At 44.2% G+C, this 26,154-nt stretch overlaps 2 protein-coding genes and 1 pseudogene across 5 annotated transcripts in view; all 3 read right to left on the bottom strand.

Moving 5' to 3' along the window:
- Nucleotides 1–11,639: 11,639 nt before the first annotated feature.
- On the bottom strand, nucleotides 11,640–13,767 carry LOC108490188 (igE-binding protein-like). The gene is given in 3 exon segments (XM_029558470.1): nucleotides 11,640–12,526; nucleotides 12,528–13,242; nucleotides 13,245–13,767. Coding segments are annotated over 3 exon segments (1,494 nt in total). The 5' UTR covers nucleotides 13,762–13,767; the 3' UTR covers nucleotides 11,640–12,264.
- Nucleotides 13,768–18,660: 4,893 nt separating this feature from the next.
- On the bottom strand, nucleotides 18,661–21,075 carry LOC115068367 (annotated as a pseudogene).
- A 1,311-nt stretch (nucleotides 21,076–22,386) lies between these two features.
- The window catches only part of Znf274 (zinc finger protein 274), a 29,415-nt gene continuing 25,647 nt past the window's right edge, over nucleotides 22,387–26,154 (bottom strand). For 2 of the 4 annotated variants that reach the window (XM_029558457.1, XM_029558458.1), the window contains 3 exons: nucleotides 25,124–25,250; nucleotides 23,851–24,745; nucleotides 22,388–23,815 (listed from right to left, as the gene is read on the bottom strand). In XM_029558457.1, coding sequence (XP_029414317.1) covers nucleotides 22,735–23,815; nucleotides 23,851–24,745; nucleotides 25,124–25,250 — 2,103 coding nt within the window. In that variant the 3' untranslated portion in view covers nucleotides 22,388–22,734. Of the gene's footprint in view, nucleotides 23,829–23,850; nucleotides 24,746–25,123; nucleotides 25,251–26,154 lie in introns of all 4 variants that reach the window. The other 2 variants (XM_029558456.1, XM_017795518.2) reach the window with 2 other exon arrangements.

Here is a 26,154-nt window from a genome sequence, read left to right as displayed (position 1 = left end):
CCACTTTGGAGATCACGAAGTATATACTTCAAAACTCCTTCAAGGGGCTAGTGAGATGGCTCAGCAGTTAAAAGCACTGGGTGCTTTTCCATAGGACCCAGGTAAACTACCCTACCCTCGTAAACTGAATTTCTTGGCAGTTCCCAGCTTCTAGATGGTGACCAACCATCTGTAACTCCAGCTCCAAGGGATCTGACGCCCTCTGGCCTCTGAGGGCACCCACAAGGAAATGGTGCAGATAAACCCATGCAGGCGCTCACACACACATATCAATAAAAATAATAAAAATAAATAAATCTTAAAAAAGTAAAAGAAAACTCCCTCAAAGATGACAGTTTGACCTCCCATCCTTCAGAGTAAGTTAGTATCCCATCTGGGAACTATTTTTCTCTTTGGAAGTCAGGAGCTCGGTCTTAGTTCTGTTCTGTGCAGTAAGACAAGGGATCGGAATGGTCCTCATCCATGGGCATGGGACTGAGGAGGAGATGCATCTGAGAGCCCCAGCCCACATGACACGTCAGAGAATAGCAGGTTTTTAATTTTTGCCCAAACTTTTGTTTTCTCCTCCGTTCTGCTGTTTCCTATCTTCATCGAACACTCAATGTACAGAAAATAGCCTGTTCTTCAATACTTACTCATGGAACAAATACTCTTATGGCATTGGATAAGATAAACCCCTACCCTCATAAACTGAATTTCTTGGGCAGTGGGTAGGAGGGTTGGAAAATTTAAAAACAAGCAACCTTTTTAGTGTGTATCAGTTTTGTTGAAATAACAAATGAATGTCAAATCTCAGTGACTTAGGGTTTGAACTTTTTCTTTCTTTCTTTCTTTCTTTCTTTCTTTCTTTCTTTCTTTCTCTTTCTTTCTTTCTCTTTCTCTCTCTTTCTTTTTTTTTTTGAGACAGGGTCACCCTGTAGCCCCAGCTGGCCTGGAACTCGCTGTGTAGACCAGACTGACCTTAAACTCACAGAGATCTGTCTGCCTCTGCCTCCTGAGTGCTAGGATTAAAGGTGTGCACCACCACGCCTGGCTGAAGTTGCTTTCTTTAAAATTTTTTGATTTATTCTATTTTTATTTTATGTGTATGAGTATTTTAACTGCATATATATAACTGCTTACCCATGATGTACAATGCCCACAGAGGCCAGAAGAGGACATCAGATCCCCTGGAATTAGAGTTATAGATGGTTGTTAGCTACTATGTGAGTGCTGAAAAACCTAGGTCCTCTGCAAAACAGCCAGGGTTCTTACCCTCTGAGCCACTGCTCTAGCTCCTGAAGTTGCTTTCTTGTTCACTCACTGCGGTTCACAGTCACAGATACTGAGATGGGCAGTTGAGTAGGCAGGAAGGGCTTGTTCAACCCATAACCACTTGGAACAGAAAAATTGCAGTTTGAAATGCTGATTGTCATCCATTCCTAAGCAGAGCTCCCTTGACTTCACTCTCTTTCTACAAGCAGCAGTAATGACTTGAATGGGTTTGGTCTTTTTGAGACGGGGTCTCCCTGTAGCCCCAGCTGGCCTGGAACTCGATATATAGACTATACTGGCCTTGGACTCACAAAGATTAAAATATTTTATTTTTATTTTATGTGTATGAGTGTATTGCCTGCATGTATGTGAGTGCACCTGTGTCGTGCAATGCCGTGGAGGTCAGAAGAGGGTGTCAATTTCCCCTGGAACTGGAGTTAAGGATGGTTGGTAGCCGCCATGTGGGTGCTGGGAATTGAACCCGGGTCCTCTGCAAGAGCAGTCAGTGCTCTTAACCACTGAGCCATCTCTCCAGCCCCTATTATTTTTATTTTATGTGTATGAGTGTATTGCCTGCATGTATGTGAACGCACCCATGTCATGCAATGCCTTGGAGGTCAGAAGAGGGCTTCGGATTCCCCTGGATTTGGAGTTAAGGACGGTTCGTAGCTGCCATCTGGGTGCTGGGAATTGAACCCGGGTCCTCTGCAAGAGCAGTCAGTGCTCTTAACTGCTGAGCCATCTCTCCAGCCCCAGTTTTTCTTTTTTAACTGATACACATAAAGACAGAGCTGGGCTTGGTGGCACACATCATTAATTCTAGCATTTGGGAGACAGAGGCAGGTAGATCTCTGTGAGACTGTGGCCAGTCAGGTCTACATGCCAGCTGGGGCTATGGGAAGACCCTGTCTTAAAAAGACAGACAAAACAATCCCCAAACACCCCCAAAACAACAAAAAACCCAAACAATACATATTTATGGGGTACCATGTCATATTTCAATATATGCACCCATTGTGCTAACAATCAAACAAGGGTAAGAAAATATTCAAACAATCATCTTTTTTTTTTGGTCTTTCTGAGACAGGGTCTCTCTATAGCCCCTGCTGGCCTGGAACTCACTATGTAGTCTATGCTGGCCTTAAACCCCCAGAGATCCGCCTGCCTCTGCCTCCCAAGTGCTGGGATTAAAGGCATGTGCCACCATGCTCAGCTCATTCCCCCTTTTTTTTTTTTTTTTTTTGAGAAAGGGCTTCCCTTTAGCCCCAGCTGCCCTGGAACTCACTATGTGGACCAGACTGGCCTTTAACTCACAGAGATCCACCTGCCTCTGCCTCCTAAGTGCTGGGATTAAAGGTGTGCACCACCACGCCCGGCTCCACCCCTCTTTTTTAATGAATCTCTTGAGCCTTGGGAGAAGAGGGGGGTGACTGATATATGTGTCCCATTTAGGACCCAGGACTCTGCATTTCCTTATTTTCTATATATTGACCAGCTGTGTGTCTCTGTGTTAATCACCATCTGCTGTAAGAAGCAGCTTCTCTGATGAGAGTTGAAAGATGCACTAATCTGTGGGTATAACAATAAATCATAAGGAGTCAGTTTAATATTATGTCCATTTCATGAGATAACTGTACTAGGTTCTCTCCTACAGTCTGTGACTTGTCTAGCCACAGGTGCTTGACCTTGAAAAGAGTACTAGGTATGGGATCCATCTTGTATAGTGGGCCTTAAACCCAAACAGAAAGTGGTTGGTTACTGCCATTACATTTGTGCCACTATTGCACCAATAGTAGCACATCTTGCTAGGCCAGTTGTTATTGTAGCTCACAGGGTTCACAGCCAGGTAAGACTGATGGTTAATTTTCTCTTCTGGCAGCATGCATGGCACTTTCCATCACTATGAAAGCTAGCCAGTAGAGATGAAGCTTGAAGGTAACAGCTTGACTTCTCCTTGTCTGTTATACACCCCACATATGTAATATCATCAACAATAGGGTCTTACCACCAAGTTACGGTGGGCATCCAAGAGCAATGACAATAGCCAGTATTGTCTGAGGGTCTTTGGGACCTCCTTGGTCAACAACTCCAAGAGAAGGAGTCCATTCCTGGCACTGGACCCATTTATCTTTTTTGTTTGTTTTTAAGACAGGGTCTTACTGTGTAGCCCTGGATGGTCTGGAACTTGCTTTGTAAATCAGGCTGACCTCAAACTCAGAGATTGGCCTGCTTCTGCTTCCTGAGTGCTGGAATTAAAGGCATGTACCACCACACTCTGACATTTATCATATTTTAAAGACAGGGATTTCAGTATATAGCTCAGACTGGCCTAGAATTCTTTTGATCCTCCTGCTTCCCAAGTGTGGGGATTACAGATGTGCATGATGACACCTGGCCTATTTATCATTTCTTAATTTTTAAAAATCATTTCTTTATGGTGAAAGCATTCAAAATCCTTTCTTCTGAGCCCAACATGGTGACTTGTAATATCAGCATTTGGATGGTAGAGGCTAGAGACTGGGAGTTCAAGGTCATCTTTTGCTACATAGTGCTATACCCAGCATGAGGCACAGAGGAATGCCACACAGTGATGGCTGAATTAAGAATCCTTTAATTAGTCAGTGATTGAGAAAGGCTCACACTCAAAACAACTCTCAACCCTGAAGAGAGGAAGAACAGGGTTTATAAAGCTTAAAATCACTGGACATGGTAATACATGATGCTTGGGAGGCAGAGGCCAGTGGGTCTCTGTGACAGTGAGGCTAGCCTGGTTTCCATAGTGAGTTCCAAGTCAGCTGTGGCTATAGGGAGATTCTGTATCATAAAGACAAAAAAAAAAAAAAAAAAAAAAAAAGAAAAAAGAAAAAAGAAAAAAAAAAGCTTAAAATCAGGGGCAAAGCCAATAGCCAAGGTTACACCATACCAGGGGCAGCTCAGTTAAAAAGCAGTTTCTAAGTTTCTATTATGGAAAACAAGTTTCTAAGAATTACAGAAACAATGGACTCCCTGGAGCTGCAGGTGTAGCTGGGAGCAAATGTTTTGCCTGTCTGGATGTAAGTTTCCCAGTATTATAGAAACAATGTACTCCCGGAAACTCAGGTTTCATGAGGGCCTTCATGAGGTCCTTCTGCCTGTCTGGGTGCAATGAGTGGGAGCAGGGGCAGGGGCTGGGCAGAAACACAGGGTGAAGCAAAAGTTGGCTAGAACAAAACCGAGTCAATGTGGGCATTTCACACAGGCCAGTTTAAGATTAGCTAGGACAACATGATATCTTGTTTTTTTGTCTTTTTCAAGACAGGGTCTCCCTATAGCCCCAGCTGTCCTGGAACTCACTATGTAGACCAGGCTGGCCTTGAACCCACAGAGATCTGCCTGCCTCTGCCTCCCAAGTGCTGGGATTAAAGTTGTGTGCCACCATGCCTGGCATTTTAAAAAATATTTTATTTTTATTTTATGTGTATGTGTGTATTGCGTACATGTAGGTAAGTGCACCCGTGTTGTGCAGATATCTTCTTTTAAAAATTAAAAATTAATGGGGCTTCAGAGATGGCTCATTGGTTAAGAGCACTGACTGCTCCTGCAGAGGACCAGGGTTTGATTCCCAGAACCCAGACGGTGGCTATGAATCGTCCTTAACTCCAGTTCCAGGGGACTCTGACGCCCTCTTCTGACCTCCATGGCATTGCACGACACGGGTGCACTCACATACATGCAGGCAATACGCTAATACACATAAAATAAAAATAATAAATAATAAATATAATTAAAAACTATGCTTCTTACCTTATTTCTCAGGAGCAACAGGGCCACATTATACAGCCCAGGTCTGGAACTCATTTTATAGCCAAGGGTAGCCTCAGACTAGAAGTCCTCTTGCCTCAGCCTCCTGAGTGTGTGTGCGTGTGTGTGTGTGTGTGTGTGTGTGTGTGTGTGTGTGTGTGTATAGGTCCAAAGTTGATGTTGGAAATCATCTTCAAGGTGGAGATAACTTATATGATTATGCACAATTTTCCTTTTGATTCAATGTTGCTGTAATAGTAATTTAACAATTAAAATCTTTTTTAAAAAGTCAGGTTTTTCTGTTTGCCCAACTAGAGTTGACTCCAGCAAGGCAGGATAGCTCTTTGATTTCTCACAGCCCCTGAAGTGAAATGGAATCTCCCTTTCTAGATTGTGTCCTCAGACTTTTCCACCTACTAGGCTTCTTCATTCAAAGAGGCAGGGTCCCTCCATCAAACCCATAGCTCCCTGTTATGGGTAGTCTCACTAGCCAGCTTGCTCTGGGGATCCCCTCTCTCTACATTCCCTGGTTGGAACTGCAGGCCGGCTTCCATGCCCACCTGGCACTTATGTGGACTCTGCGGATCCACCCTCTGGCTTCTGGTCCCCACACTTGTTTGTCAAGTTCTTAACTACTGAGTCATCTATCTAGTCCTCTCTACTTTTTTTTTTTTTTTGGTCTTTTCGAGACAGGGTCTCCCTGCAGCCCCAGCTGTCCTGGATTCACTATGGAGACCAGTCTGGCTTTGACCTCACAGAGATCCGCCTGCCTGTGCCTCCCGAGTGCTGGGATTAAAGGTGTGTGCCACCATACCCAGCTCTACTTTTTAAAAAAAAATATTTTATTTATTATTTTTATTTTATGTGTATGAATGTTATGCCTACATGTAGGTAAGTGGACCTGTGTCGTGCAATGCCCGTGGAGGACAGAAGAGGCTATCCAATCCCTTAGAACTGGAGTTACAGACAGTTGTTAGCTGCCATGTGGGGGCTGGGATTTGAACCCAGGTCCTTTGCAAGAACAGTCAGTGTTCTTAACCACTGAGCCGTCTCTCCAGACCCTCTACTTTTTTTGAGGCAGGCTTGGAATTCACCAAGTAGGCTAGGCTGGATGGCCAGGGATCTGCAGGGGTCTGCTTGTCTCTGGCCCTTGAGACTGGCCTTATAAGCATACACCACCATATCTTTTTTTTTTTTTTTTTTTTTTTTGTAACATAAGTTCTGAGTACCAGACTCAGGCAAGAACTTTACTAAGTCATCTCCTCAGCTCCTCAATTTTGATTTTGATTTATGAGTTCACATTGAAAATAGCTAGTTGTTTCATCACTGTGGTGGTTTGAATGAAAATGTCTCCCATAGACTCCCTTTATAGACTCTTCTCTGGAATCATAAGCCAAATACACTCTTCCTTTTATAAGTTGCCTTGGTCATGGTGTCTTATCACAGCAATAAAAAATTAATTAATCATTCAGCACCAATTTCCCTATGCAATAAGATTTTTCTCAGCTTGAGTATTCTGTGGTTTTTTTTTTTTTTTTGGTCTTTTTTAAGACAAGGTCTCCCTGTATCCCTAGCTGGTCTGGAGTTCACTATGTAGACGATGCTGGTCTTGAACTCACAGAGATCTGTCTTCCTCTGCCTCCCAAGTGCTGGGATTAAAGGTGTGTGCCACCACACCCGGCTGAGTATTCCATACTTTGTATAATCCCAGCAGCCCTCAGGAGGCAGAGGCAGGCAGGTCTCTGTGAGTTCAAGGCCAGCCTGGTCTACATAGTGAGTTCCAGGACAGCTGGAGCTACAGGGAGACCCTGTCTCAAAAAGACCAAAAAAAATCTTCTTACTATTCCATCATTTATGATTAAATTTTATTATTATTTTTTTGGACACAGGTTCTCTCTGTAGCCCCGGCTGACCTGGAACTCACTATGTAGACCAGGATGGCCTTGAATGCACAGAGATCTGCCTGTCTCTGCCACTATGCTTGGCTTAAGTTTTCTTTTTTTTTTTTGCCTGAACAAAAAAGATTATCTGAAGGCTACAGCCCTATGCAGTGTCCTAACTCCTGTTAATTAATTGACAGCTCTTAATTCATAAGTATCATATTCAAAGCTTCACAAATCACTTTTACTGCTTATAGAAGAAATCAGAATTCTCTGATTCCTGATATAGTGGGATGAGGTAAGTTTGGTAATATGCTGATCAGCACAGATCTAGGCAATTCTGATGCACATGGTCATAACAGTCCATTCTGAGAGCTGCACCTTAGCTACCTGACTTCTAGCAGAGAGTGTGACAAAGGATCCCTCCATCTTGATTAATAAATTTTTTTCAGTTTCTTATATATTTATTTCAAAATTTTTATTTATTTTTAATTTATGTATATGAGTGTTTTGTCTGCACATGCACTATGTATACCATGTACATGCAATGCCTACTGAGGCCAGAAAAAGGTATCAGATCCCCTGGAACTGGAATTACATATGGTTGTTAGCTGTCATGTGGGTGCTGGGACTGAACCTGGGTCCTCTGCAAGAACAGCCAGTGCCCTTAAATTCTTAACTATCTAGTTTGTACAAACGATGACAGCAAAGTGAAGACATTGTACAGAATGTGTTAAATTTCTTGTACAAAATTGTTTATTTGCCTTTTCTTTGTAACTTATCTGTAAAAGGTTTCCCTACTGTCAAAAATATGCATGTATAGTAATTAGGACTTCACTCCTCCATGTTTTCTTCCCTTATCTACTGTCACTGCCCTTCAAAACCTTATTTTAGAAAACTGATGAAGTAACATGTTGCATGTGGTTTACTTTGGATACATCTAAGCCCTTCTGCACATCTAAACTTAGATGGAGTTGGTCAAATGAGGGAACATCTGGGTTATGCCTTTTTAAAAGTAGTTTTTAGGAACTGTCAGCATGTTGTTGAAGTGTGGAGTTGTAACTCTGCGTGGACTATGGACAGTCAGCAATATGTACTTAAGAGGTGCACTATTGCAAAACGGGTGTTTTATCCAGGTACTCGTACGCTATTTTTTTGTACTGCTGGTATTGTACCAGAAACATTTTCTTTTGTTGTTACTTGCTTTTTAAACTTTGTTTAGCCACTTAAAGAAAATCTGCTTATGGAACAATTTGCCTCAAATCCATTCCAAGTTGTATATTTGTTTTCCAATAAAAAAATTACAATTTACCCCCCACCCCCAAAAAGCAGAGTGTTAACACTCTTAATCCTGGCACTGAGAGGTAAAAACAGGTGGATCCCTAGAGCTTGCTGGCCAGTCAGCCAAACCTCATTAGCAAGCCCCAGGTCCCACTGACAGGCCATGTTTCAAGAGACAATGTGTACAGCTCCTAAGGGATATCACCCAAGGTTGAACTCTAGCACCCATGTGCATGTATACCAACGCTGAAGAAAACTATATTTTCTTTTTAAAATATATTTTAGCTGGGCATGGTGGCACATGCCTGTAGTCCCAGCACTTGGGAGGCAGAGGCAGGTGGATCTCTGTGAGTTCAAGCCAGCCTGGTCTACATGGGGAGTTCCAGGACAGCTTGGGCTACAGGGAGACCCTGTCTCAAAAAGACCAAAGATAATTTTTTTTATTTATTATTTTTATGTGTATGCATGTATTGCTTGCGTAGGTAAGTGCACCTGTGTCATGCAATACCCGTGGAGGACAGAAGAGGCTGTCAGATCCCCTGGGACTGGAGTTATGGACAGTTGTTAGCTGCCATGTGGGTTCTGGGATTCGAACCAGGGTCTTCTGCAAGAACAGTCAGTGTTCTTAACCACTAAGCCATCTATCCAGCCCCAAAACTATATTTTCAATGCTCAGTAAATGTTCACAAAGCTTCAGCAAAAAGTCATTGCTGTTTACATCACTACATCTCCAGTTAACAGCATGCAAGAGAGGCCTACTCCTGTTACTCTTGCATCTGAACATCAAACACTATTTTTAAAATAGCCAATTCTTGCTGGGCATGGTGGTGTACACCTTTAATCCCTGTACTCGGGAGGCAGAGGCAGGCGGATCTCTGTAAATTTGAGGCCAGCCTGGACTACATAGTGAGTTCCAGGACAGTTGGGGCTACAATGGAGACCCTGTCTCAAAAAAAAAAAAAAGCCAATTTTACTGGGTGTGGTGGCACATGCTTTTAATCCCAGCACTTGGGAGGCAGAAGCAGGCAGATCTCTGTGAGTTCAAGGCTGGCCTGGTCTGCATGGTGAGTTCCAGGCTAGCTGGGGCTAGAGGGAGACCCTTTTGCAAAAAGACAAAAAATTAAAAATAAAATAATCTAAAGAAGCTCAAATCATGTCTATAGAATGTGAATTAAATAAAATGTCATTTTCACCCAAAAGCCTAGCTATTTTTTTTGAAAAATTAATGAGGGTAGGTGGTGTAGTTTAGTGGTAGACCACTTGTTTCATGTCCTGAGTTTGATCCCCAACAGATCACACACTAATTTGATAATACCTAGTGCTAGCATAATTATGAATTGTGAGTAACCCACCTCCTGACTTTTTTTAGAGACAGAGTCTCACATAGGCCAGGCTGGCCTTGTGTGTGTCACCATGCTCAATTTTTTTTCAGTTGGAGATCAAATCAAAGGTTTTGTGTATGTGAGGCAGTCACTGTACAAACTAAGTCACATACTTGTCATTATTAAGCTCTGCTTTTGAAAATCATTTAGTAACTGTCCCGCGCTATCGTCTCGCCAGCAAGAACGACGCGGCACACTCAGGATCCTTCTGCAGAAAAGCTTTAATGCATCTTGAGAGGGAGAGCATAAGCTTACAGGGCGAAGACCCCGAATGTCGGAAACCCAGCCCTTATATAGGTTAGTAAGCCCGTCTTGGACGTGGCAACTCTTGATTGGTCGCAAACTCATCAGCCCATATCACGCCACGAGGTAGGCAGAGACTAGAAGGTGGAAAATTACTTCGGGCATGCGTACTGACTTATTTACTGCTCAGCATGAACTGAGTCAGAAATAATATTAAGAGGACCTGAAAACTTTTGAAGAACCTCCAACACAACCAGACATTCTACTATTTGAGGAGAGGTTTCTGCATATTGTCGTGAGAACACCTTGGAACCCATGACATATGCCCCCTTCCCATTCTTGGAGCCATCTGTATATATCATCAATCCCTCTTTCAGTGGAATGGGAGATGTAACTCGGGGAAAGACTACAGGATGGAGGGCTGCAAACTGCAGCAAAGGATGCCTTGGATAGTGATTATCAATTCTCCCCGAGAAGGTGGTAACTAGTATGGCCCAGTCATTTGAGGTGGCAGCTAATGTTTGCACCTGAGAGGAATTATAGGGGACCAAGATAGATGTAGGGTGCTTGCCAAAGTGTTCTATAGCCAATTTTAAGCCTTTAAGTGCAAGTTGAGCTATAGCCGTGGGGTACCAGTCAATTATTTTTTGGGGGGAAGCGTTCGGGTGAACCCATAACAGGGGTCCTTCCTGCCATAAAACCGCAGTGGGCAGCTTTCTTGTTTTAAAAACATAGAGACAAAAAGGTTGAGAGCTGTTAATGCGACGTAACTGTGCTTTCTCTATTGCCTCCTCTACTAGGAGGAGTGCTGTTTCCGCAGCAGGGGTCAAGGATCGAGGGGAAGTAATATGGGTGTCCCCCTCCAAAATGTCAAAAAGAGGTTTTAAATCCGCTGTGGGAATTTTGAGAAATGGGCGAAGCCAATTAATATCTCCCAATAATTTTTGGAAATCATTTAAAGTGCACAAATCTTTTCTATAAATTTTTATCTTTTGTGGACGAATCACATCAGGGAGAATAACAGTGCCCAGGAATTGGCCTGTATCAGAAAACTGGACCTTTTCAGTGGCGACTTGAAGTCCCCAGTATTGCAAAGCTTTCACCAGCTGTGGGTAAGCTTTTTCAAGGGTCTCTCGCTCTTGATGACACATGAGCACATCATCCATGTAATGAATAATAGTTATCGCAGGAAATTTTTCTCTAATAGGCTTTAGAGCCTCCTGTACATACAGTTGACATATGGTGGGACTGTTGGCCATCCCTTGAGGCAGCACTCTCCATTGAAATCTCTTATCTGGCTCCATATGATTAATTGAAGGGATGGTAAAAGCAAAGCGCTGCCTGTCAGAGACATGCAGGGGGATAGAAAAGAAGCAGTCCTTTATATCTATAATGATTAAGTTCCAATCCTTAGGCAGAGCAGAGAGGACCGGAAGTCCCCGCTGCACTGCCCCAAGGGGATACATTTGCTCATTAATAGCTCTTAGGTCATGTAATAACCTCCATTTTCCAGATTTCTTTTTTATCACAAAAATCGGGGTATTCCAAGGGGAGGTAGATGGCTCTATATGCCCCAAAGCCAGCTGCTCAGTGACCAGATCAGTTACTGCAGCCAATTTTTTGGAGGTCAAAGGCCACTGAGGAACCCACACCGGAGCCTCCGTTTTCCATGGTATGGGCCGTACTGCCTCAGTGGCACCTAGGAAAAACCCAGGCCTTGTCTGCCTTGATTTGGGTTGGGTGCTATGGGTTCTGTACACCCCTGTTCACAACACCCCAGCCCTTTTCCTCTCTCATACCCCATTTTCTTCATATTTGGATTGCTTGTGGTGAATATTCATTGGACAGAGTAAGCCCGAGGTCGTGCATAACATCCCGTCCCCATAGGTTGACAGGTAAAGGGAGGACATAAGGAGTGAATCTTCCCTCCCGCCCTTCCGCCGTCTTCCAAGTGAGGGCGGAAGAGCTGATTGTGGGATGGGCACTATAACCCAAACCCTGTAATGAATGGGAAGCCTCGGTAATCGGCCAAGACCTTGGCCACCAATGGGAAGAGATGATGCTCTTATCTGCCCCAGTATCTAGGATGCCTTCAAAACTCTTACCATTAACCTGTAGGAGCAGCTTCGGCCTATTTTGTAGGCTGACAACTAAATAGGCTGAGTCCTGACCCGAGGATCCCATCGGCCTATTTCTAAATTCCTGGTGGGTACTTGGAAGGAGTAGCAACTGAGCTATCCTATCCCCTTTACTGATAGAAAATATGCCTTTAGGGCTAGAGCACAAAACCTGAACCTCAGGGGTACGCTGATTGTCAATTATGCCAGGGTGAACAATCAATCCTTGCAGGGTGAGTGACCCTCGGCCCAGAAGGAGCCCTACAGTCCCTTGAGGAAATGGTATGGGCAAACAGGCAGGTATGGGCTGCACTGCCATTTGAGGCATCAATAAGAAATCGGAGGAGGCGCGCAAGTCCAGTCTTGTGTCATCCCCAAGGGGGCTTTCTCCGGGGCCTTGATGAACCGGTTCCCATATTTTTGTGGGCCCTGGGACCATGGGCCCGCTGCCCCGTTTTTTGGATCCTCATTGATAAAGGTTGCCTTAGGAGGGAGGACATTACCTCTCAAATCCCTAACCGAGCGACATAGGTCTGCCTTATGATAGCCCTTGCCGCAGCGGGTGCAAAGAGCAGGGGTGGGCCCTCTGATTTCTACAGTCTCTTTTCATGTGTCCGGGCTTTCCGCAGTTAAAGCAGACCCTTTTTTCGGGCCCCTTAGGGGGGCGTCTCTGGGACTGTAAAATGGCTGCTGCCAGCCCTGCATTGGTAAGAGGGCCCCCTAACTCTCTACAAACCCTAAGCCAGTCCTGCATCCCTTTGTTTTTTCTAGGGGCAATGGCGGCACAGCATTCCTGAGTGGCTTGTTCAAAGACAAGCTGTTCGACAAGAGGCATGGCTGTCTCAGAGTCTCCAAAAATGCGCCCTGCCGCCTCCGTCATCCTAGCCACAAAGTCAGAAAAAGGCTCTTGAGCTCCTTGTATAATCTTTGTTAATTGGTTACCTCCCTCACCCTTCCTAGAGAGTGCCTTCCAGGCCCTGATGGCAGTGCTTGAGACTTGTTGGTATGCTCCCCAGGGGAAATTTGTTTGATTGGTTGCATAGTGTCCCTGCCCTGTCAGCATGTCAAAAGTCCATTCTTGCTGTTCTGGTGTCAAAGATATAGCATTGGCCCTGGCTTGTTCTTGAGCTGCTTCATGCCAAAGGGCCTTCCATTCCATAAACTGGCCCATGCTGTTAAGCGTGGCCTTGGCTATTGTTTGCCAATCAGTAGGTGTCATGGAGTCTCTCGCCAGCCTGTCCAATTGTGCCAATGTGAAATTGGCGGTGACGCCATACTTTCTGACTGACTCTGCTAATTCTTTATTTGGTTATATTCCACGGGTGCGTATACCCGCCCGTTCTCTAGGCCTTCAAAGACAGGGAAGGCCGAACGTAACTTCCTCCGCACTTTATCAGATAGGAGGGAAAAAGATCCTCGGTGGACCTCATACGGAGGGGACGCTGAGGGGGCCACTTGTGAAGCGGCCATCACAGAATGTGAATGTTTTTGGTGTCTCTTGTTGCCTTGTACATGATCATCTGGATGATATCTTTCTTCCTCATACTTCGCTACTTCCTCATCTAGCTCCGCCTCCTCCTCCGGGTCAAGGCTCTCGTCCTCAGAGCTCCCGGGGCTTCCTGAACTACTTAATTGCAGAGCCTTTAGTTCTCGGACGGGGTATATACTAGTCCCTTTGTCCGGCCTCTCGACAGGCAAAGAATCTCTAGGCTCTTTAAAATATGCTCCCTTGTCAACAGACCTTCCGGGAGGGGCATTTTCCTTATTTGGGGCCCGTTTCTTTTTTCGTGCACCTAACCTCTCACTGCGTTCAGTTTCTGACATGCTATCCTGGACTTCCTCAAGAACATTTCGACTTTCCGCCACAACGGCCTGGCATGTTTTATACAACAAAACTATAAGTGCTCCCAGAATGATAACCAAGGCCTCAAAGCTACCTTTCCAAAGCGGAAACAGGTTCAAGCCAAAGTCCAGAAAAAACATACCTCTCTGAACGTCCTTACCTGCAGTTCTGAATCCTCCTTGAACTCAAGGGGTCTCCGATGGTGCTGATGATGGTTTGGTCGAATTCCCGGGTCTCAGCACCAGTTGTCCTGCGCTATCGTCTCACCAGCAAGAATGACGCGGCACACTCAGGATCCTTCTGCAGAAAAGCTTTAATGCATCTTGAGAGGGAGAGCATAAGCTTACAGGGCGAAGACCCCGAATGTCGGAAACCCAGCCCTTATATAGGTTAGTAAGCCCGTCTTGGACGTGGCAACTCTTGATTGGTCGCAAACTCATCAGCCCATATCATGCCACGAGGTAGGCAGAGACTAGAAGGTGGAAAATTACTTCGGGCATGCGTACTGACTTATTTACTGCTCAGCATGAACCGGATGTGAGCGCCATCTTGTAATGGCGTCTGCAGGGACGGCAGGCGGCTCCCCACAAGTAACACCTGGTAAAAGTTAAAACACAGTTAAACATGGAGTTCCCCTTCAGGAACTGACAATAGAAATGAAGGCACGAGGTATAGATGTCTGAAGAGGATTTCTCATGCCATTGTTTGTAACACGTTTAGAGACGGAAAAGACTGGAAGAGGGGAAAGTGGGGATGCCAGGCTGAAGAAAAATGAAAACTATGTCTGCCACAAATGGCTAATGGGGAATATGGATGAGTGCAAAATTTATGTGTGAAAAATCTTAATGTTAAAATTGAGTATATGCTTGGACAAGAAACAAGTAGAGGCACCCACAAAGGGAAGCATTGCTTTAATTTCAGGATGAGAGTCTAGGATATCTTCTGCTTGACTTTTCCAGGCCAATTTATTCCCACTTCAGATAACTTATACTACACAACACTTATATGTAACTGACTCTGAAATAAAGGTCTGAAAAAATAGGTACATTTTAAGTGACTATTAGAAAACTGTGGAAGTGGGAAAAAATGTGCAAACGTAAGTGTGTACCTATTTTCTTCCAGAGCTTTCCACCGTAGGGAGTTAATAAAAAATAAACAATATAAACTATGAATTTACAAAGACCATTCTTTCCGCCATGATGTCTTTAATAATTAGAAGAAAATTCTTGCAAGAAATAAAAGTATGAGTATAATAAACGTAGAAGTCAGTAACTATATTATACCCCAAATAACGCAGCAGGCAGGGGCTGAGTGTGGTGGTGCATGCCTTTAATCCTGGCACTTGGGAGGCAGAGACAGGCGGATCTCTGTGAGATCAAGGCCAGCCTGTTCTATGTAGCCAGTTCCAGGTCAGCTGGGGCTACAGAGAGACCTTGCTTCAAATAAAACAACAACAAAAAATCAACAAACAACAAACAAACAATAAAGAAGCATTCCCTATTGGAAAAAATTCCTGTGATTACAGTAAATGTGAGAAAAATCGCCTTTACAAAGTTCTTTTCTTTCTCAAAAGAGAGAATCTCATAGAGTAGAAAAACCTCATGGTTTTGGTGAATCATTATATCAAACAGAAGCTGTACGGATGTGATCAATCTAGCAGTTCTTCAGTTGGTACTCCCAACTTGTTAGAGACTATAGAACTCACACTGGAGGGAAACTTCTTGAGTACTGTGTAGGTGGGATAGTTTTCAACAGGTCTCAACTAACTAGGCATCTGTTACACTCAGGCTGGAGAACAATGGTTTCATTTGTAATCCTTGTGTGAAATCTTTGTCACATCCTTGATTTAAGTGTGCATCAAAGACACTAAGAGATAGCTCATCAGTTAAGAGAACTTACTGCTCTTGCAGATGACCTAAATTCAGTTCTTAGGGCCCACACGGTGGCTCACAACCATCTGTCAATCCACTTCCAGGGGATCTAATGCATTCTTCTGGTCTCCTCAGGCAACTGTGCACGCGTACACATACACTACACTCACAAAAATAAAAGTCTAAATAAATAAATGTGCATCAAAGAATACAGAATTGAAGAAGGCTTATGAGTGTTATTGGTATAAGAAATCTTTCTAGACAGGCGTGGTGGTGCATGCCTATAGTCCCAGCACTTGGGAGGCACCAGGCAGGCAGATCTCTGTGAGTTCAAGGCCAGCCTGGTCTACATAGTGAGTTCCAGAATAGCTGGGGCTACCGAGAAACCGTTTCAAAAAGGCCAAAAAAAAAAAAAAAGAAAATTTTCTGTCAAATCTCTGGTTATATTTGAAAACAGAGAACTCATCCTGAAGACAAACTTGATGAGTGGAATCAGTTTGGTGGGAAGTATTTCAGTTAGAGTTCTCACCTTGTTGTTCATAAGAGAATTCATACTGAAGAGAAAGGGCATGGTTAATTTGAGTGTGGAAAATCATTGGAAGTCTTTGTTTATTGGGTGCCAATGAGCCCAGAGAATCCATCATGAGAGTCACCATGGTAGAATATGCAACATCTAGAATTTTCACAATATTGGGCATCAAATTATCCATACTGTCATATGGCAATTAAATAATATATGTGGAAAATCCTTCAGATAGAGATCTTACCTTCTTGTTTGCATATTTAAAAAATCTAATCAGGGAAAAACCAATTAATTAATGAATGTGAACAAGTCTTCTGCAGAACATCTCATCTTATGGACTAGAAAAATCATACTGGGCAGAGATTCTATGTATATAATCACTGTAGAAGTACTGTCAGGAAGTACTCTACTCATGTTGAGCATTAGCAAGAATTCTAGAGAAAAAGCAGTCAGCAATATTTTTAATGTCATGGCATATGGTCAGCCTTTGTTTTTCTATTTTTTAAAAATTAAAAAAATTTATTTTTTATTTTATGTGTATGCATGTTTTGCCTGTGTGTAGGTAAGTGCAACCATGTCGTGCAATGCCCTCAGAGGACAGAAGAGGCTGTTGGATACCCTGCATAGTTGTTAGCTACCATGTGGGTGCTGGGATTCGAACCCGGGTCTTCTGCAAGAACAACCAGTGTTCTTAACTGCTGAGCCATCTCTCCAGCCCCAGCCTTTGTTTTTTATAAAACAATCATATAACCCTGGCATGGTGGGGGCAAGGCTTAAATCCCACCACTCAGGAGGCAGAGGCAGGGAGCTCTCAGTGAGATCAAAGCCAGCCTGGTTCTCCAGAGGCTTTACCATTGAGGACCCAGCAATTTGGGAGGACAAGACTTGAAAAATCCATTGGTGAACTGTCAGGATGGTACAGAGGGTTTGTTGCGTAACTAGAACACACAGAAGTATTCATTTACTGAGTTTTTTTTTTTTTTTTTTTTGGTCTTTTTGAGACAGGGTCTCCCTGTAGCCCCAGCTGTCCTGGAACTCACTATGCAGACCAGGCTAGCCTTGAACTCACAGAGACCCACCTGCCTCTGCCTCCCAAGCGCCACCACGCCTGGCCTGAGAACTTTTTATCATTTTAAAAATTAATTAATCCTAGCTGGGCAGAGGCAGACAGATCTCTGTGAGTTCAAGGTCAGCCTGGTCTACATAGTGAGTTCCAGGACAGCTGGGGCTACAGGGAGACCCTATCTCAAAAAGACCAAAAAAAAAATTAATTCTTATTTTATGTGTATGAGTGTATTGTTAGCATGTATATAAGTGCACCCATGTCATGAAATGCCCACAGAGGCCAGAAGAAGACAGCATAATATTCTCCTGGAACTAGAGTTACGGATGGTTGTGAGCCCCCACATGGGTGCTGGGAATCAAACCTGGGTCCTCTGCAAGAGCAGCCAGTGCTCTTAAGTGCTGAGCCATCTCTCCAGCCACACCCACAACTTTTTTACAGGCTCATTTCAAATGGAAAAAGTGCAGGAAACCTCACGTGGAAGGTTAGAGCTTGAACCCTTTGCTCAAACTGCATCTCACATGAGTGTGTGACAAGAAACCAGAGCAACGTCTACCCACAATCTGTGCACTGACACTTCTTGGAAGTAGGTTATTTTTCTGCTTTCTTAGATTTTAGGCTCTTAATCTGGGTTTCACTTAACTCTAGCGGTTCATGGAAAAGTTTCCACAGTCCTCTGCCGAAGTTCCATGTTATATCAATGTCTTCTACCAGGGGTGGTGCAAATAGTCAATGAAGTCTTTATCTCATCTACTTACAATTGCTAGGATCTGCGGTGCCAGCAATTCTTGAAAGAGAGCTTTGGTTTTGAAAATCTTATCATTGCACTATTTGTATGGATGAGATCCTTAGTGAGACTAAATATATGTCAGACATAAATGAGCCTACATTCTCCACCACTGACAAGTTTCTCCCTTTAATGCCTTAAGAGTGACCAACACCCCCCACAATTTTTTTTTTTTTGGTCTTTTTGAGACTGGGTTTCCCTGTAGTCCCAGCTGACCTGTAACTCACTATGTAGACCAGGCTGGCCTTGAATTCACAGAGTGAGATCTGCCTGCCTCTGCCTCCCGAGTGCTGGGATTAAAGGTGTGCACCACCATGCCTGGCCTAATCCCCCCACTCTCCACTTTTGAGACAGGTTCTTCCTGTAGCCCCTGTAGCCTCAATCTCATGGAGATCTGCCTCCCTCTAACTTTCAAGTGCTGAGAATAAAGGCATGTGCCACTACGTCTGGCAATAATTTTTTTTTTTTTGTCTTTTTGAGACAGGCTCTCCCTATAGCCCCAGCTGTCCTGGAACTCACCATGTAGACCAGGCTGGGCTTGAACTCACAGAGACCCGCCTGCCTCTGCCTCCTGAGCGCTCGGATTAAAAGCATGTACCACCACGCTTGGCAATAATGTTATTTTTTAAAATGTGTATTGTATGTGCCTCTGTGTGGGTATGTGCAGTGAGTGAAGGTGCCCAAGGGATACAGAAGAGGGTTTTGGATCCCCTGGAGTTACAAGTGGTTTTGAGCTGCTCCATATGGATTCTGGGAAGTAAATTGGGTTCCCTGCAAGAGCAGCAACCACTGGTAACTGATGAGTCATGTCTTCAGCCCCTGAGAATTTTTTTTTGGTTTGATAGACATTTATTTGGCATTTTGAATGGACTAGACACGGTGCAAGGTGCTGAGAGAGAACAGGCTATGATAAGGTCTCTCAAGGAGCTCACAGTCTAATTAAATTACTGAGTAAATGGAGGCGCAGAGAGGTAAAGGACTTACTCACTGACGTAGAAATAGCTAGGTGTCTGGAAAGGCAAGGCTAGAGCTGGAGAGTGGGCAGGGTATGATCCATGGGAGGTAAAATCCCTCTGACCGAGGAGCAAGGCTGCATCCAGAAACACACTGTAAAGGCTGCTGCAAAAAGCTTACCAAGGTTTTCAGTTTCACCAGGACCAAGTTCACCCTCAATGGACTGATCCATTTACCCAATGGCATTTCTAGCTTGCTCCCTAAGCCTTGAGACAGGTCACCAATCTATTGGGACACAGGGACTCTGGGCAGTTTAAAATCAAGACATATTCTACTCTTAGTATCAGGAACCATATTAAAATAAGTATATCTGTGATACTTCTACATGTAGAAATTCAGAAAAATTCCTCTAACCCTCATCCCGGAGGATTCTTTTAAGTTACATATACCCAGGAAATTAGAGTATTTGTCAGTCTATATACATTATTTTGGCTCTTCAAGGGTAAAAGTGTCACTTAGATGCATTTAATAAGTAATCTAAACATCATACAGATATATACAGATACATTTGGCTCTGTGTGCAGGCCTAACCAACTTGCAACACCTAACTGCAAATGTGAATCAGTGTAAGGCATTTCTTCTGTGACCAGGACATCATCCTTCAGGGAAGGGAAAGTCCATGATGAACTGTGCCGAACCTGACCATCTTTGTGATAAAGTTAGTTCAGGAGGCAAGAAGTTCATTTAACCGACAAAAAGCATTGAATAATTATCTAGAGTTGATTTTGAATGTGGGAACATAATTCTCCAGTAACCTAAGCTACTCAAGGCTGCTACTGGCCTTCATACTACTGTTAATCCAGACAGAGGAGAGCATGTCACAGGAGACTGAAGATCAAACCAGTGCATAATTTATCCACACAGGATGTTCCAAAGGCCTCAGTCCATTTCCCTATCAGTCGATCACTTCAAGTGACTCTTCATCTCACTGAGAATTTTCTTCTTCCTGTGCCTTCTGGATGTTGGACAGAGGGACCTCTACTCCATCAGGTGTCTTATCTTTTGAGTGGTTCTGCTCCACTTCACACGAATATACATCAATGGGGTCCTTCAGTGCTCCTTATATGTACCGTGACAGAATCTTCTCTGGGAGCTGGAACACCCAGTCAGGTTTATTCGTTGCTCTAACAATCTGTTCATGGAAGGCTTGAATGCTGTGAATATCCTCATAGGTTACATATGCCAGTCTTTAGTTTTGTCATCTGTTAACTCAAACAACTACTGAGCACAATCTTTAACTCATCCAAAGCTTCTTCCATCATGGATAAATCTGAACGTTCCTCCTGTAGCTTCTTTTGCTGGGGTACTGCTCCAAAATTAAGGCCAGATACTATCTACTGAATGTGGTTCTTAGACTTCCTTTCAACCAGCTCGATGCCATCTAAGTCGTCGGTGATGTCCTCCACTCCCCGTTTTGGTACTCCCAGTTTGGTTGCAACCTTAAGACTATCCCCAGGAGCAGATCTGACAAGATCCATAAACTTTCTAAGTAAACCAGTGACACATCAAAACGAGGCCGTTTCGCCTTCAGAGCTTTTCTCATGGGCACATAATACACGTTTCTTCAAAATTAATCCTTATTTTGAATGGCAGCAGGCTCTCCACGTTGATGGGGGTCCCGGAGCAGTAGGCTGGGTAATTTCTGTCGGCTGCTGCTGACTCCTGCGGGCTTGCCTTACCCCACCCGCCTCGGGAGGGAAGGGGACCAGTGTGACCTACAGCGGTGTTCAGGACCCCAGGCCTGCCACCTTCCCGCATGCTGAGAATTTCTTTTTATTAGGTATCTATTGTGTTCATATGCCCCGTGGTGCACATGTTGTGTAGCAGTTTCCTCAGAGATAAGACATTCCTTCTGGGAGGGAAGCTTGTTAAGAACCAGAAAGTTAAGAGGGACGTAAAACAACAGGATGTTCGCAGTGAGAACAACAGGATGTTCAAGGTGAACAATAGGCTGTTCCAAGGGAAGGTAACAATAAGAATGTTCTAAGGGGATGTGAGGGGTTGGAGAAATGGCTCAACGGTTAAGAGCACTGGCTGGGGTTGCATAGGATCCGGTTGCCCAGCACCCACATGGTGGCTAACAACCCTCTGTAACTCCAGTTCCAGGGGAGCCAACGCCCTCTTCGAACCCCCACGGGCATTGCACAACACAGGTGCACTTACATACGTACAGGCAATACACTCATGCACATAGAATGAAAATAAAAAATATTTTAAAATAAAACAAAAACAAAGGAGGAGGTGAAACAATCCGCCCTGGCAGGGAAGCTTGTTCGGCTCAGGACGGAAACAACTCAATGGCTTCAAGAAGTTCCTAAAAGGGACCAGATACACTACCTCGTTCCCCAAGTATATATAAGCCCACGGCCTGCTAAGAGCTCAGTCAATTCCCAGCTGCCTGAAAGATTAGACTGACTGAGCTTCTTGGAAAAAACACTCTCCATCCCCTGTTGAACTGCTTGCAGGTTGAACTGCTTAGTCTGGGTTTCCTGTTTTGGGACTGTCACCCATGCTGTGGCGATCTTTGGTGATACACCTGCCTGAGTCATTTCTGCTCCTGTAAATAACCTCTCACCACATTCCCATAATAAACTCCAATAAAACTTATTGGCTCACCAAGTTGGCTTTTGGTGGCATCCTTCTTGGGTCTTTCATCAGTTCTCTATCTAGGGCAAGTAGATGTTTGTTCATCTCTCCCCACATGAACATTGCTACATAACACATGTGGAGGTCGGAGAACTAATAGACCTCAAAACTGGGTTTTCATACAGGCAGCTTTAACTTCTGAGTGTTCTCCTTGGCCCCCTCCCACTCCTTTCATTTGACTTGGAGAATTTTTGTTACCTCATTTGAAAGTGGGCAGTGAACACAAACCCTGGTGCTGCCAGTGTCCTGTTGCTTAACAGTGTGACAGGCTATTAGTTGAGTTCTCTCCTTCTAGGAGTCCCTGAGGAAAAACAGAAGTACAATGCCAGAGGACAGTCCTAGGTGTCCCTGGATTCACTAGGAATTTCTAGCCCTCTGGGTCTTTAGTGATTCCTTGAGGTTTCCTATCATCTGAATACCCAATCCTACCATCCCAGTGGCCTGGGAAAATATCTACTCTTCCAACTCACCAGGAACTCAGGGTCCAATGGGTATAGCCTTCTATAGATCTGTAGATTATCTCCTTTTGTTTTAATGTTGCTTATTTAAGTATTATATCAGCAACTGGCCTGGAACTCGCTCTGTTGACCAGTCTGGCCTTGAACTCAGAGATCTGCCTGCTTCCGCCTCCTGAGAGCTGGGATTAAAGGTGTGTACCACTATGCCCGGCAGCAATATAAAGATTCTTAAGTAAACAAGCAGGAGATACACGTTCTACACAGAAATATAGTTTATTTGTCCATATTCTTTTAGTTATCTATTCACATATTTTACCCTGGATGTAATGATCAGTGCAATTTTTGGTACCCGACTTTTAAAACTTAGGAGTATTTTTAGGTTTAATATTTTTAATGAGTAATGAAATTAATAAGTTAATCTATTAACTCCCTGAAAGTTTCCTGCTCACTCACTGCCTGCTGGGTAGTCTACTGAGCTGACCTTTGGTTGTGGGACTGTCCTTACCCAAAGATTCTCTGTAACAGTCCCTCTGCAGAGTAGATCTCAAGATTGATAAGGCAATGCTTTGCAGGTACGAAGCTATAATTGGCGTTACTTCTTGAACTTCGTTTCACCGTGTGTTTTCTGATGCCCAATGAGGTGTGAACTCTGGGTGAAAGCCCTTCCACATTTGCTGCACACATATGGTCGCTCTCCAGTGTGAGTTCTCTGATGCCTGACGAGGTGGGAGCTCTGGCGGAAGGCTTTTCCACAGTGCTGACATTGGTAGGGCTTAGCCCCAGTATGAGTTCTCAAGTGCTGAGAGATTGCTGATCGGTCATTGAAGGTCCTTCCACACTCTGAACACTCAAATGGTCTTTCTCCACTATGAACTCTCTGATGCTGTGTGAGGGAGGAGCTCTGAACAAACGCTTTCCCACAGGCCTGACACACATAAGGTCGCTCTCCCGTGTGAATCTTTTTATGGACAGAGAAGTATCTTGGATTCCGGAATATTTTACCACATTCACTGCATCGGCAAACTGGGCTGCCCTTGTGAATTCTTATAAAAGTAATCTGCTGAGTATGTCGGCCGATGGCTTTCCCACTATTCTTTTTCCTGTTTCCTGCCCCTTGAGAGCCCTTGTGGTGAATTTTTATGTATGGACCACGTTTCATGGAACTGTTGATTTCTCTGGCTTTCCTGCTTTCAGGGCCCTTCTGGTGAATTTTTACATGTGAACCATGTTTTATGGAACTACTGATTTCTCTGGCTTTCTCACCTTCAGAGCCCTTCTGGTGAATTTTTACATGTGAACCATGTTTCAGGGAATTACTGATTTCCCTGGCTTTTTCTCCACAGCCCTTCTGGTGAACTTTTACATGTGAAGCATGCTTCAATTCCCTGACTTTCCCCCCTTCATAGCTCTTCTGGTGAAGTGTCACATGTTTTGAGGAGTTGCTGTTTTCCCCGACTTTTTCCTCTTCACAGCCTTTCTGGTGAATTTTTACAGTTGGGGCATGTGTCAAAGAACTGCTGCTGTCTCTGGCTTTTCCCCCTCTAGAGCCCCTCTGGTGATTTTTTATGGGTAAACCATGTATTTTGGAATTTCTGTTTTCCCTGACTTTGCCAAGTTCAGAGCCCTTCTGGTGAATTTTTACAGGCGAATCATGTGTCATGGAATTGCTTTCCCTGACTTTGCCAAGTGTGTCATGGAATTGTTTTCCCTGACTTTGCCAAGTTCAGAGCCCTTCTGGTGAATTTTTACAGGTGAACCATGTGTCATGGAATTGCTTTCCCTGACTTTGCCTGCCTCAGAGACCTGGTGAATTTTTACAGGTGAATCATGTGTCATGGAATTGTTTTCCCTGACTTTGCCAAGTTCAGAGCCCTTCTGGTGAATTTTTACAGGTGAACCATGTGTCATGGAATTGTTTTCCCTGACTTTGCCAAGTTCAGAGCCCTTCTGGTGAATTTTTACAGGTGAACCATGTGTCATGGAATTGTTTTCCCTGACTTTGCCAAGTTCAGAGCCCTTCTGGTGAATTTTTACAGGTGAACCATGTGTCATGGAATTGTTTTCCCTGACTTTGCCTGCCTCAGAGCCCTTCTGGTGAATTTTTACAGGTGAACCATGTGTCAAGGAGCTGTTACTTTCCCAAACCTTTGCCCCTTTGGAGCCCTTCTGGTCATTTTGTATGGGTGAACTATGTATCACTGAAATGCTATTTTCCTTGGCTTTTCGCCCTTTAGAACCCTTCTGGCTAACTTTTGCATGTAAACCATCAGCCATGATTTTAATCTGTGAATCAGGTTTGTGCAAGTGCTTTTTAGGAGGAACGTCCTTGAGTGAGTCTGGGCTTATGTGAAGAGTCGTTTTTTCCTCATTCTTAGGGGTTTCAGAGAGCTGCTTCTGAGGATGGTCTTTTCCCTGTGCAAGCCCCACTTGTTTTAATTCTGTGGTTTGGATTTCTTTTTCCCCACCTTGCAAGATACTTTCAGAGGCAGTGGACTGAGTGCTATTCCTTGAGAATTCTTTCATTTTTGGGTCACAAACTGGTTTTACCACAGGAATGGCGGAATCTGGAGTTACCTCTTTGTTTCCCAATGTAGGCTCCCACCCTGAAAAGAAACAAAAAGGCATGCATAATGCAAAGTGCCAGAATGATGGTTTGACAATACTACATATATGTACTCAAGAATGAGGTGACACCGCCCCCCTCCTCAAATACAGTCATTCAATCTAGGGAGTGCTGAAAACCTGTGAAGCAGCAAAACAAGGTGACTAAGCCGCTGGGTGAGAGGAAAGAGCTCTCTCTTGCTCTTGCAGGGAAACCAAATCTGAGGCTACCCTTTATTCGCAAGGCTGCGTACCCAAGCAGGGTCACGGTCCCAGATAAAGGTCCTGAATGGAGCAAGAGACCCTTGAGGGCATGTATCTGAGAGAAGGTGAGACCTAATGGGACCCCTGTGGACTTCTAAAGGGAGGCATAGCTTTACCAACAGAGACTAGGTTGCCCAGGGTCTCCAGCATCACATCATGGTACTCCGTCCTCTGCACCGGGCCTAGCAGCCTCCACTCCTCCTGACTGAAGTCCACAGCCACGTCCTGGAAGGTCACTGGCTCCTGTAATGTTACACATGCTTGGTGTTTGTCAATGGAGACAGAAGAAAGGCCAATGGGTCACTCTTGTGGACAGGGACTCCTTTGGTCAGGGGTTTTCTCAGAGACAGTGATTTTTTGAGCCCACAAGAGATTCACTGTGGACTTCTCACAAAGCAGAGTCCAGGTCCTGGGCTGAGAGGGAGAGCCTCTGATCACAAAGAGCTACAAGTACAACAAGCAAGCCACTTCTACTGTAATAGCCTCTGTACCAAGCCTGCACTGTATGGACAGCATCCTACCAGAGAGCCTTCTACTTGAAACAGCTTGACCCACATGGCAGACCTATGATGAAGACAAAGTTCCAGTCTTTGTGGACAGGACTAATCTGGGATGGAACATTCCCTCATGCTATATATCATGATCAGTTTTCTATGGAGAGCTGACTAGGGACTCCAAGAGGAAGACTTCACTTCATCCCCTTCTCCAGATCTGGGATGGTTTTTGCCCAGAAGGAGCACAGCCTGCCTTAGCAGGAACAGAATACAGGGACATGAGTCTGGGGTTGGACACAGATTCTTTTCATTACCAGGTAGCAGCCTTGCCTGAAGCCTACTCCAGACAGCTCATCATGAGAGAGCCAATAATTTAAAAAATTATTATTGGAAGCACAAAAGACCTCAGTTAGACAAAGCAACCCTGAGCACTAAGAGCAATGCTGGGGGGATTACTATACCAGATTTTAAGCTGTATTACAGAGTTATAGTCATAAAAAGAACACGGTACTGGCACAAAAATAGACCCATAGATCAATGGAACAAAATTGAAGACCCAAATATGAGTAAATGCAATTTTAGCCACCTGATACTTGACAAAGGGGCCAAGAACATTCATTGGAGGAAAGACAGCATGTTCAGCAAATGGTGCT

The sequence above is a fragment of the Nannospalax galili genome, unplaced genomic scaffold (assembly GCF_000622305.1).
Source record: "Nannospalax galili isolate Female #2095 unplaced genomic scaffold, S.galili_v1.0 scaffold649, whole genome shotgun sequence".
NCBI lineage: Eukaryota > Metazoa > Chordata > Mammalia > Rodentia > Spalacidae > Nannospalax > Nannospalax galili.
Note: the sequence above shows the minus strand (reverse complement) of the source record. Positions and strands in the feature narration are given on the sequence as shown.